This window comes from Aotus nancymaae, unplaced genomic scaffold, assembly GCF_030222135.1.
Source record: "Aotus nancymaae isolate 86718 unplaced genomic scaffold, 86718_ANA_hifiasm-v0.15.2.pri h1tg000019l, whole genome shotgun sequence".
Classification (NCBI taxonomy): Eukaryota; Metazoa; Chordata; class Mammalia; order Primates; family Aotidae; genus Aotus; species Aotus nancymaae.
In genome coordinates, this window is record NW_026988431.1 from 58,693,557 (window position 1) to 58,706,335 (window position 12,779).

At 37.5% G+C, this 12,779-nt stretch overlaps 1 protein-coding gene across 5 annotated transcripts in view; it reads right to left on the reverse strand.

Annotated features, from left to right (window-relative positions):
- The window catches only part of GOLIM4 (golgi integral membrane protein 4), an 87,191-nt gene that overhangs the window by 20,152 nt on the left and 54,260 nt on the right, over window positions 1–12,779 (reverse strand). For 3 of the 5 annotated variants that reach the window (XM_012470944.2, XM_012470945.3, XM_012470943.3), the window contains exons 3-8: window positions 11,838–11,887; window positions 9,938–9,991; window positions 8,491–8,641; window positions 6,931–7,013; window positions 6,356–6,439; window positions 2,716–2,874 (exon numbers count right to left, since the gene is read on the reverse strand). In XM_012470944.2, coding sequence (XP_012326367.2) covers window positions 2,716–2,874; window positions 6,356–6,439; window positions 6,931–7,013; window positions 8,491–8,641; window positions 9,938–9,991; window positions 11,838–11,887 — 581 coding nt within the window. The remainder of the gene's footprint in view (window positions 1–2,715; window positions 2,875–6,355; window positions 6,440–6,930; window positions 7,014–8,490; window positions 8,642–9,937; window positions 9,992–11,837; window positions 11,888–12,779) is intronic. The other 2 variants (XM_012470947.2, XM_012470946.3) reach the window with 1 other exon arrangement.

Below are 12,779 nucleotides of genomic sequence, written 5' to 3' on the forward strand. Positions count from 1 at the left end.
CAGAGAATAGAACCAACTGCCAGGCCAGTGATCTGGTCATGCTTTCTTAAGTTAGTTATTAACATAACACCCTGAGAAAGAACGTAAGTCCATGAGGATACTGAACCCGTTTGTTAAAAGAATACCCTGAAAAGAGTGAAGAGGTTCATAATGAAGTCTGCTCACATCAACTTAGTTACTCCCTTAAGATGGTAACTTGGAGGAAAGTTTTCTCAGTCTTCTCTTTAATGTTAAAAACCACTTTGTGAGCAAAGGACACAAACAGACACTTTTCAAAAGAAGACACTGATATGATTTGGCTGTGTCCCCACCCAAATTTCATCATGAATTCCCTTGCCAGACACCTGCTGAATTTTAATTTCGAGAGTAGGGGACCAAAAGCCTACATTTTTAATATGGTCCCTAACTGCGCAACACACAATTACTGCCTTCAAAGATTATGTGTTTAGGAGGAGAAAGAAGAAGGGGTAGAATTGAGTTTTGTGTATTGCTCCATATGTATCTTAAAATATTAAAAGCATCGCTATGTGGATGTCATTTACTTTTTACCTCCAAAGTTGGTTTGCAAATGTTTAGATTTGCAATGTGGGAGGGACCCAGTTGGAGGTAATTGAATCATGGGGGCAAGTCTTTCCCGTGCTGTTCTCGTGATAGTGAATAAGTCTCAAGAGAACTGATGGTTTTATAAAGAGGAGATCCCCTGCACAAGCTCTCTCTCTTTGCCTGCTACCATCCATGTAAGATAGGACTTGCTCCTCCTTGCCTTCCGCCATGATTATGAGGCTTCCCTAGCTACGTGGAACTATAAGTCCAATTAAACTTTCTTTTTTAAATTGCCCAGTCTCAGTTATGTCTTTATCAGCAGCATGAAAACAGGCTAACACAGACAAAAATGTGGCCAAAAATCGTATGGAAAAAAGCTCAGCATCATTGATCATTAGAAAAATGCAAATCAAAACCACAATGAGATATCGTCTCGCATCAGTCAGAAGAACTATATTTAAAAAGTCAAAAATAACAGATGCTAGCGAGGTTGTGGAGAAAAGGAATGCTTATACGCCATTGATGGGAGTGTAAATTAGTTCAACCATCATGGAAGACAGTGTGGAGACTGCTCAAAGACCAAAAAATATAAATATCATTTGACTGAGCAATCCCATTACTGGGTATATACCCAAAGGAATAGAAATCATTCTATTATAAAGACACATGCATGTATATGTTCTTCAGTGCAACGCTATTCACAATAGCAAATACATGGAATCAACCTGAATGCCCACCAATTATAGACTTCGATAAAAAAAAATGCAATACATATAAACCATGGAATACAATGCAGTCACAAAAAAAGAACAAGATCATGTCATTTGCAGAAGCAGGGATGGAGCTGGGGGGCATTATCTGTAGCAAACCAACACAGGAACAGAAAGTCAAAGACTACATGTTCTCATTTATAAGTGGGAGATAAATAATGAGACACATAGGCACATAGAGGGGAACACCACAATCTAGGGCCTCTCAGAGGGTGGAGGGACAGGAGCAGGAATACAACTAATGGGCCCTAGGCTAAATACCTGGGTGATAAAATAATCTTTACAACAAACTACCATGACACAAGTTTACCTACGTAAGAAACCTGCTCATGTACCCCTGAACTTAAAAGTTTAAAACAACCACTTTGTCAGATAACCATATTTCCCATTTTTTATTACAGATGATTGTAAAAAAAACTTTGTAGAAATAAATGATAATAGTAATTACTTCTGATGTCTCACTTATGAGATATTCTTAAGTCTTAATTTTTATGAAGAACAAGAATAGAAAAAAAATGTATTATGTGACTAGCATTCATACCCCTGGGAGTGTCATACAGGTCATTTAATTCAAATTTTGACATGTTCTGTATAGACCTAGCACTGTTCCAAGTTCAAATATATTAACTTTAATATTTGAGCAGGTTGACTATCATATAATATCCTCATGATTATTTAACCTTCTCACTCTAACCCCTTCAAAAATCACCAACCTTGAAAAACTCAGATACTACTGCTCCTTGAAGACAAAAAATCCTGCATGAATAAAGACAAAGCCATTAAAGTCTTTCTCAGAAAATACTAGCAGTGGCCAGTCACGGTGGCTCATGCCTGTAATCCCAGCACTTTGGGAGGCTGAGGTAGGTAGATCACCTGAGGTCAGGAGTTTAAGACCAGCCTGGCCAACATGGCGAAACGCCATCTCTATGAAAAAATACAAAAATTAGCAGGGCGTGGTGGTGGGTGCCTGTAATCCCAGCTACTTGGCAGGCTGAGACAGGGAGAATTGCTTAAATCCGGAAGGTGGAAGTTGCAGTGAGTCAAGATCACACCACTGCACTCCAGCCTGGGTGACACAGCGAGACTTTGTCTCGGAAAAAAAAAAAAAAAAAAAGAAAAAGAAAGAAAATACTAGCAGCAGTTCTCAAAGTGTACTACTTAGACCAGCTGAATCTGTTAGAAATGCAAATCTTTAGGCCTCACTCCAAATTAACTAAATCAGAAACTCTGGGCCTAAGGCCCAGTAATCTGTGTTTTATCAAGCCCCACTGGCGATTCTGATGTACACGTAAATTTGAGAACCGCCACTCTGAGAAACGCTGGCAATATTAAGAGCGGCTCCTCTCCTGGCAGCTCGACAGAGAAAGTGACCTAACTGTAGACACCAGCTCACGCCTCTTACCTCCTGCGCCTCTCGGGTTGGCTTCTCCCTCGCTGTACTGTAACCTTGTGGAGAATGTGCCACCTGGGTCACATTTTGCTGCTCTGCTGGATCAGGTTTTCGAAGGCTTGGAATCCTATTCAGAGTATCTTTCAGTTGTTTATATTCTGCAACTTGAGTCTGCATATACATTGCGCAATTGGATACAAATTGCACAATTTGAGGAGGGAAAAAGATATCATTCATAGGCAGGCATTTGGGTACACTGTACAACTAGACAAAAATATTGTACCTAAATACAAGTTAGAAAAATATGCAGATTGTTTCCATGCATCAACTGTTCTTACTCGGGCATGCTTAATCATTTCTGAGCACATGCAAATTAGAAACAGAGCTGAAGGAAACAGAAAAAATACCTAAGACAGATGTTAGTTTCCTATGCTACACTTAAGTCAGGACTTTTGTAAATAACTTACTAATATAAATATCACTATTAAAAGACAGCTATGTGATGTTTTATCGTATTAAAAACCCATTGAAAACTCACAAAATTATAAAAATAAAAGTGCAGATACCTTTTACCAATATGATCTGAATAAAATCTTTCAGTAGAAAGGACTCAAAGGTTTAAAATAAATTTATATATACACACACACACACACACACACACACACACGCATACACACGTATAAAGTACTCAGGCTACCATTTTCCCCCTCAGTTAATTTGTGCTGAAGTCGAATCCTTTATTTGTCAGAATGTTTCCTGTACTATGCTCTGTGGTTTCTGGAAAACAGTGGCATTTTTATCCTTGATTCCGAATGATCTTTTCTTCTAAAGTGACGAAGAACTAACGCAGGTATTGGACTAGCATCTGCTCAAACAGCTGCATCTGTGTGTGTATGGGATGGGGTGTGTGGATGTCTGTGTAATATTTTTAATACAAGGAGCTAGAAAATCAGAAAAAAATCAAATACTTTAATTAACAAAATCAAGAGACATTGTGTATACTTTGCCCATTCTATACACCAACGCTGTTATCCTGAAAACAGAAATGCTATGTGTGTAAACACATATATAAACACATACAGAGAACACAGAAGTCTTTTTCTCAACAAGCTTCCCAGAGAGGGCCACCTCCTCAGTGTGCGGGGCACAGCAGGTAAGTGGGCCGGAACCCAGCAGCATTCCTGCTGCCATAGCTATGCACCGTGGCACACTGCTCTTCCACCCCGAGACAGAGGTGCTTTTTTGTTTCCTTCTAATTTACACTAGGGTAAAGAAGGCTGCTTGCTAAATAATTCCCAGGGCATTGCCTTTTAATACTTTTGTACAAATGTGCACCATATGAGTAGCAATAGCCTTTATCTGAGAAATCTAAACATTTGCAAACCAACTTTGGAGGTAAAAAATAAATGACATCCACATAGCGATGCTTTTAATATTTTAAGATACATATGGAGCAATACACAAAACTCAATTCTACCCCTTCTTCTTTCTCCTCCTAAACACATAATCTTTGAAGGCAGTAATTGTGTGTTGCACAATTAGAGACTATATCAAAAATGCAGGCTCTGGTCCCCTACTCTTGAAATTATAATTCAACAGGTCTAGGGCAGGGCCCAGGTAGCTGTGATGCAGGAAGTCTCAAAAAACATCACTTAAGCATTGAGTGTAACTTTGAAGTGAGGAGAACCTGAGCTTCAACCTTGGTTCTGGTCACTGATTTTGGGCCAGCTACTTTACTTCCCTTTTCATTTCAGTTTATTTAGTTATAAAAGGGTACAATATTATATAACTCACAACGTTGTGAGGATTAAATACTCAACTACATTTAAAAATCAGGTTGTCAAGACAGAATCTGTTAAGATGACTTATATGAGAAATGTAGGTGCCTGAAACAGCATTTTTTTTTTTTTAAAGAGATCTGGGGAAAGTCTTAATATGGTATTATGGACTGAATGTTTGTGACTTCTCAAAAATTCATATGTTAAAATCCTAACCTCCAATGTGATGGATCAGGAGGCAAGGCCTCTGGGAGGTAATTAGGTCATAAGGGTGAAGCCCTCCAGAAAGGGATTAGTGCCTGTATAAAGGGATCCAGGAGAGCTTTGTAGGTTTCTTTCTGCCATGTGAGGATAGAAGGAGACTTCAACAGTCTGCAGTCTGGAAGAAGAGGGCCGTCACCAGAATCCGACAATGCTGGCACCCTGATTGAGGACTTCCAGCCTCCAGAACTGTGAGAAATACATTTCCATAGTTTATAAGCCACCCAGTGTAGGGTGTTTTGTTATAGCAGCCCAAAGTGACTAATACATATGGCTTAAATTAAGGATTGCACCTACTTCTGACATTTTTTTTTAAAGGCAGGATGAACCTTGAGCATCCTCCCCAAAAAAGATATTTCAATAAATAAAAACCATACACATAGATTAACTAAAAAAGAAAAATTTTTTTTTCTATTACAAAACCCTGTCAAGTAATACTGTCAGGGTGCTGCTCCAGAATTTGGTTTTGGTCATCAAATAAATGATTTCACTTACGTATCTATGGATTTTCAAATTATTGCTTAGTCTAACATTTATGGCCATTACAGCACACAGAGCACTCAAATAAGTTTGTCACATTTATAGTATGAAGAACAGCCTCATATAAAATAATACTTGACAAAATTTTGTATAAAGAAGATGTGACATGAAATGATCTGTGAAGCCAATTTACACTTCTAAAAAATCACCACACAGCTACAGCTTAGGAGGAGACAACTCATCAATGACTGTCTTGATAAGGAATCTCACAAACACAGATGCTACAGCTTCTGAGACGGGTCAGGGACAGAAAATTGTAACTTTTAATAATTTTAAAAAGACAAGAAAGCAAACATGGGTTTCCTGATGAGCACAGATAGTTTACCTTTGCTCTTTTATCATAAGTCCTTCGGTAAAAATAAAAGTGAAGACCTAGTTTAAACCAGCAACTAAACTAGCCATTCCTGTTTCCTTGCTTCTAATAGAAAGCTGCGTGACACTTAGCGTGAAATCGCTTTAATAAGCTCTCCAACACTTGTATTTGTTCCCCTGTTTATTCAGTAAATATATACTGAGAGCCTGCCTTGTGCCAGAGGCTGTTCTAGGTTTGAACAACTGGAACTTATGACTCTTGTTTTTCCTTCTCTGTTGACTCTTCTTCTTTGCTGTAATTTGACCAACAACACATAAGCCACTTTCCAAAAGGAGGGTGTGTAGGCTGCAATGCTGGGAGCAAGGAAGGCACAGAATAAAAAGTCTGACAATAGTTTAGGCAGCTAGCAGCATGAAATCCTACAGATCCTATACCAAGAGTCAACACAGATAAGACAGTTGCAAAAGACCATATATTTGAGATCATTTCTGTGATTTAAACAAGTATTAGACTACTGCACGTAGGGACTGGAGTGGAAGGAAATGATCATATGTACCATATAACCGGTGCAAAAAATAATCAAAAGTTTATAATATTTTATTGACTAAATTTTGAAAGCATGCATGGTCCTCAGGATTAGGATAGCTCTGTCCTAAGGAACTCACTGAAGACTGGCTTGTAAGAGACTCCATGCATAAAGGAATTCAGAAACGTTAAGCAGATTTGTGAAAGAACCCATAGAGGCTGCTACCCTTCTAACCTGTGCAGCAGCTAGCGCACTCTTGTGGTCTTCCAAAGTCACTACAAGTTGTTCATGCTCGGAGAGTAAATTCTTATGTTGTTGCTACACAAAAAAGAATTTTACATGTTGAGCTTTAACATTCTACGACAAATTCTTCTTTGGTTGACGGTGGAATGGCTCCCCAAACATTACTTATTTGTTGCTGTAGCAGCATGTGTCAAGTTTAAAAATCACTGTAGAGAGCAGACTATGTTTTATGTAGTATTCCACAACCTAAACTGTGCTTCCCAAATACCGTAATCATTTACAGTGAAATCAAAACCAAAAAATCTCATTTTTAATAAATTTTAAAAATAAAAGGCTTATTAAAATGTAACTATTCAGCAAGAGAATAATTTCAGTACTGATTTTCAGACCATCTTTTAGCTTACAATGCTGAAGTGGTAAAAGTATCAGGTACACTCTAGTTAACGCAAAGCCCACAATAACAACGTGCATTTGTAAAGCAGGCCAATTAGGGAATGACTTTTAAAGTCATTCTACCAAGGAAAGCAGGCAAACACTGAATAGCGAAACGTCTGGTTTTCTTTTACCTTGACATCTTGAAGCTGTGTATGTATGTCTTGGTGTGCTTTCCTTAGCTGTCTATTCTCTTCTCTCAAATTGTATACAGTTTCTATTTTAGAAAAAGAAGAATCACACACAAAGCCTTGAAACTTTCAAGATTTTAATTCTATTATTTTCCTATCTAAAGCCACCTATAATTTATTTTAGAATTTATTTTGAACTCTCACAATACAATATTCAAAATCAACAAAAACTATATTGTATTGGTATGTAACATGGTTTTAGCTGGACATTGCAGTCCATTCCAGTTCAGTACTTTAAATGATTTTAAACAACTTTTGCATTACAGACAAAAGATAAGGAATTTTCATTACCTAGGAATTAAAAATGAAATGTTTATGTTAATAAGCAAACCCTTAGGAATAAAATGTAATGAGTAGGTGTAGTCTCAGATTTGAGTCTCTTCACAAATTAAGAATAAAGCTTCAGCATTTCAGTCAAATTTTTAAAAATAATTTAATTTTTTTTTTTTTTTTTTTCGAGACAGAGTTTCGCTCTTGTTACCCAGGCTGGAGTGCAATGGCGCGATCTCGGGTCACTGCAACCTCTGCCTCCTGGGTTCAAGCAATTCTCCTGCCTCAGCCTCTCGAGTAGCTGGGATTACAGGCGTACGCCAGCATGCCCAGCTAATTTTTGTATTTTTAGTAGAGACGGGGTTTCATCATGTTGACCAAGATGGTCTCGATCTCTTGACCTCGTGATCCACCCGCCTCGGCCTCCCAAAGTGCTGGGATTACAGGTGTGAGCCACCATGCCCGGCAGAAAGTGGGGAAGAAGACATGTGTGTCTTGTGATTAATCTGGAGTTCACTTAAACATTTGATTGTACAATGCACTGGTTTCTTTATCCAGGATTCACATGCACTCAGAAAAGTGATATATTTTGTTCCTATTACTATGAAAATACCTGACACAGATGTTGATGGGTAGCAAATGTATGAGCAACTCTTCTAGATGCTTTATGTAAATTATTTCTCACACCAGTTCTACAAGGTTGATATCTCTATGATTATCCCAATTTTACAGATAAGACAATGAAGACCACAGTTGTCACACCACTTGCCCATGGTCACATTGCTAGTGAAGAAGCCAAGATTCACCTGGGCAGTCTACCTCTAGAACTTGAGCTTGTTGCAGTTACTGTTAGCAATCAACACCAAGTCTCTGCTCCCTTGGAGATTTTTAGAAATAGACGGAGCAATTTTTGATTGTGACAATAACTGAGAAGCATTATAACATTTAGTGGGTAAGATCAGAGATGCTAAATGACTCACAACCCAGGTAAGAGAAAACCTGTCTAGCCCAACAGGGCCATGTGCCCCACTGAGATATAGCAAAATACACTAAGTATTCCATTCTGCTTCCCTAAGCAAACCCAAACAGATGAAGACAAATGTGAAATGTTACAAAGAAGCAAGTGGCTGGTAAAGGACCACATGATAAACGTAAACCAATCACCACTCAAAACAAAAGACTACGTATCAATACGTATTTAGAGACACACTGGCTAATTAGATTTCCAAATACCTTTTAGCTTAGAAAGTTCTTGTTCTTTTTCTTGCTGCAGCTGCAGGTATTTTTGCTTATGGTCATTAAATGTTCTACTGAAGTCCTCCCCTTGTTTGCGATGTTCCTCTTCTAAGTCACTGTGCTGTTTCTTTAGCTCCTCGTGTTGGCTCTGCAAAGATTAAAAACTTGAGTAGAAATATACATTCTCTGAATTATAGGACAGTCTATTTCTTGACAGCACAGAAGAACAAATGAAAGCAAGAAAGTACGAACAAATGAAGAAATAGGCTTTTTCTCAAGTTGCTTTAATTTGTGCAGCTCCTCTCCATTTTCCCTGGATTCCAAATGAACAGCGGGGATCACAGCCAAAAATAATTTTCTCCTTAATTTTTAAGAAGTTAGCATGAGAGATGGAAAAGAGAAAAATGTGAGAAAATTCCCAGAGATACAAATTACTGTGGAAACAAGGTAAAGCTAATGGCAAAATTATCCCTCCCTGGGTATTACGGATTTCCTCTTTCGATCTGATGTTTTACCAGCAATGCATTTAAGTTTTCCTCTTCAGTATTTGAGCCTTTCTGGTAAGTCAGTTCAAAAGCGAGAGAGTAAATGAGACTTTTCCCTTTGGGAATAGTAATCAACTGTTTAGAGAATTGACTCTTATTTACCTTATTTCTGATTTTAATCCTACAATGTAATCACGATCTAGATAAACACTACAGTCTCCAAGTGCTTAATATGAAAGCATGGTTTGCTTTAATTCATTTACTGCACTCTTGATAATAGGAAAAGATTCCGGTTTCAATAAAAAGTGCATGCCCTACTGATATGAGAGGGAAAGACAACAGCAAACAGAAAACAGGTCTGGGGGAGCCGGGCAGGGATGGCAGGATGGAGATGCCGGCATGATCTGCATTTTGCCAAGAGGGTATAACTGCATGCTGCCAGTCTCTTCCAGCTTGACAGACACAATGACCTCTTCCTGATACACTATGAGTTTTACTCAAGGACCAAGGAAGAGAATCTTTAAATAATAAACTGTGTTTCTGTGGTAAGTAAAAGGACATTTATTAAATATTAGTAACAAGAAGGAAGCATTTTAATAGTTCTACAGCCTCCAGTCTGTATAAGATAAAAGAAAACATCTAAGGAAAATCACTGTGAGAAAGTAAACAAACATAAAACCCTAATGGACAGAGAGAAGAAGAAAATTAAAAATAAGGTAACCAGAAAGCCTGATTTATAAGAAAGTGTGTAATAATTTAAAATGTTCTATGTAATCGAGTGATAAATATGAGGAGCCATTACAACTATATATAATTTTTAGCCAGATATGTTAATATGCCACATTATAATAGAAATCAACTTCTGTAAACTTTCTTTAATCACTTTACAGGCCATTAGTCGGTTGGAGTATTAGTTAGTCCTTTCTTTTATTCATGAATAACAACTTTAAATTACTCACTTTCAACATCTGATGTTGGACATTCAATGCACTGTATCTGCTATTGGAATCTTGCTGTGAATTGAAAAAAAAGAAAACACAAAGATAAATATGGCTCTCTTGTTAAATACAGCCCAAAGCACTTTAACATATAATTTCACTTGTTTCACTTGTGTACAGTAAAATGAATTCTACACTTGAACCAAGATGTCTCTGGGGCCATCAATAGAACACAGAAATGAAGTTTTAACATTCCCCTAAGTTTGCTAGGTTTTGGAATAAAAAAGCAGGATATGAAATAATAAGATGGTTGCTTGACAGAGTCCTTAGAGATGATGTCCTTCCACTTTCATATTCAGAAGAACTGGAGCCCAGGCACACGAACTTGTCCTGAGACATGAAGTTACCTCACAAGGCTAATACATGTGCTGGGTGCTCGAGGTGAGAGGGAGGAAGAGAGAAACCAATGAGGACCGTGCCTCACAAGCTGAGCCCTTAAGCAGAGAAGAGAAAAGGCACTTTCCTTCCCCGAACTTCAGCAGGTGAGAAATTCTACATAGATGATTTTACCCCAGTGAGACTCTACTTTGCAGAGTGAGAAACTGAGAAAAGATTAGGAACCCGCCAAAAGCAAGTATGAAGTAGCAGAGCCAGAACTGAAACTTGAGTCTAAGTCTCTGGCTGAACTGCATGTCCTGAGCTCCAAGTTCCAGGAGTACATCTTTGTGTCTCTGTGGTGCATCTTCCCGGGTAGCCATAACCAGTCAGTATGCAAAAGATACCTGACTGTTTTCCCTCCCTATGCTATGTTCTTTATGTGTAGGCACCACATCTCTCACTTTACCCCACCAGCACTCATGCATTTTTTTCATATTTTTACAACTTCTAAAATGAACTGCATTTTTGATTCCTCGCTTTACTGCTTTAATTTTTAAGGAAACTGTACCAAGTACACACAGTTTGGGTTAGTGCTTTCAACAGCAAGTAAGAGTTGAAAGCTGACGGCCTCCTGGGATATCCAAAGAAGTGACTCTCCTCAGTTTATTTATTTTGAGATAGGGTCTTGGTATATTGCCCAGGCTGGAGTACAGTGGTGATCTTGCTCTGTTGCCCAGACTGGAGTATAGTGGAGTGATCATAGCTCATTGATGCTTTAAACTCCCAGGTTCAATGAATCTTCTGCTTCAGCTCTCAAGTAGCTGGGAATAGAGGCACGTGCACCATCACACCCAGCTAATATTTTGTATTTTCAAGGCTTGCTATTTTGTATTTTCAAGGCTTGCTACTTTATATGGGCTGGTCTCAAACTCCTGACCTCAAGCAATCCTCCTGGCTCAGCCTACCAAAGTGTTGGGATTACAGATGTGAGCCAACTCGCTTGGCTTTTTTCTTAGTTTTCCTACCCCAAAATATCAGTTTTTCAATTAATGTTTATTTACTCTTCTTAGAGTAAGAAAAAGACTTGCTTTTCTCCAGTTAATTTGGACTTTAAAATATTTGTAAATGTCAATGCCATTTATTCCTTCACCCATTCCACAAATGTTCTTAAATGCAAACTGGAAGCCAGGTCCTCTGCTGGATGTTACACATGCAAAGGCAAACGAAAATAAATCCTACATTCTATAAAAAAGACAGACTGCAAACAAGTAAATGAAATAATCTTCTTTTTATAGTTGAACATTAAGGTTATTCCCAGTTTATCCCTATTATCAGTAATGTGATAAGTAAAGGTAAGTTTTGAAACAACAATTTTTAAAGTCTTCCTCTTATAATTTTTTGGTAACAAGAAAAAAAAAAGTATTTCAGTCCTATAATCCCAGGGATCAACAAAGTAAAAGAGTTTGCAACTCTATTTCTCTCTTTCAAGTTTTATGAAAACAAATTAAGGAAAACCCCCCAAAAAAACAAAACAAAAACTTACCCTTCCTTTATTTAATGTTTCTTGTGCTTCTAACTTATAAACAAGAAAATCTAGAAAATACAAGATGAAAAAAAGTGATAATTCACTATATAGATTCTAAATATCTGAAGAAATAAAGGCAAACTTTACTCAGACTTGCAAAAGTGTTTTAGGTTTAAAACAATCTACTTGATGATTTATATACTTTATTTTGGCTCTCACTGCTTTAGAAAGAATTGGAAAAAACATACAATTTCCTCTTTACCTTACAGCTGTAAATCCTGCATCAACAAAATCCACATTATAGCCAAGTGTTTATATCCCTGTGATTAACTCTCCTTGAAATTAAAGAAGGAAAAAATAAAGCACATCTGAAGACAAAGGTGATTTATCACTATCCACTAGATGGCGCACTAAAATCATTCAGTTCCTGAAGAGAAATCAAGCCAGCCAAGCCATCTTTAATGCTTTGAAAACTTTATTATCCACTAGATGGCTCTATAAAATCACTCTGCCTTTGAAGACAAGGAGAATCCAAATCCTATCCAAGTATTTTAATGATGCTGAATTTTTATTCTTCACACAGGCTTAATCCAAGGGTCAGTAAAATACCCTACGCAACTGCCCCTCTTCTGCTATCCTTTTCCTTCTCACCAAGGTCAGCAGACAGAACACCTAACTTAAATTTCAAGATCCGGCACAAAACATGAATAAATAAATATCAGAATGCAGATAAGTTCCAATTATGAGCTGTATAAGGCCTGTGTTTTATGGAAAAATTATGTTAAAAATTGAGAACATTGCCTAGAGGCTGTCCTAAATGTTAACTTTCAAACTGAATCAACTGATGTGTCAATAAAAACTTTCACAAGATAAAAACAGATGTATAACTTAAAATATGCTGGACAATGGGATCAATTCATTATGGTATAAATATATGTGTGTGTGTATAAAATCTGTCAT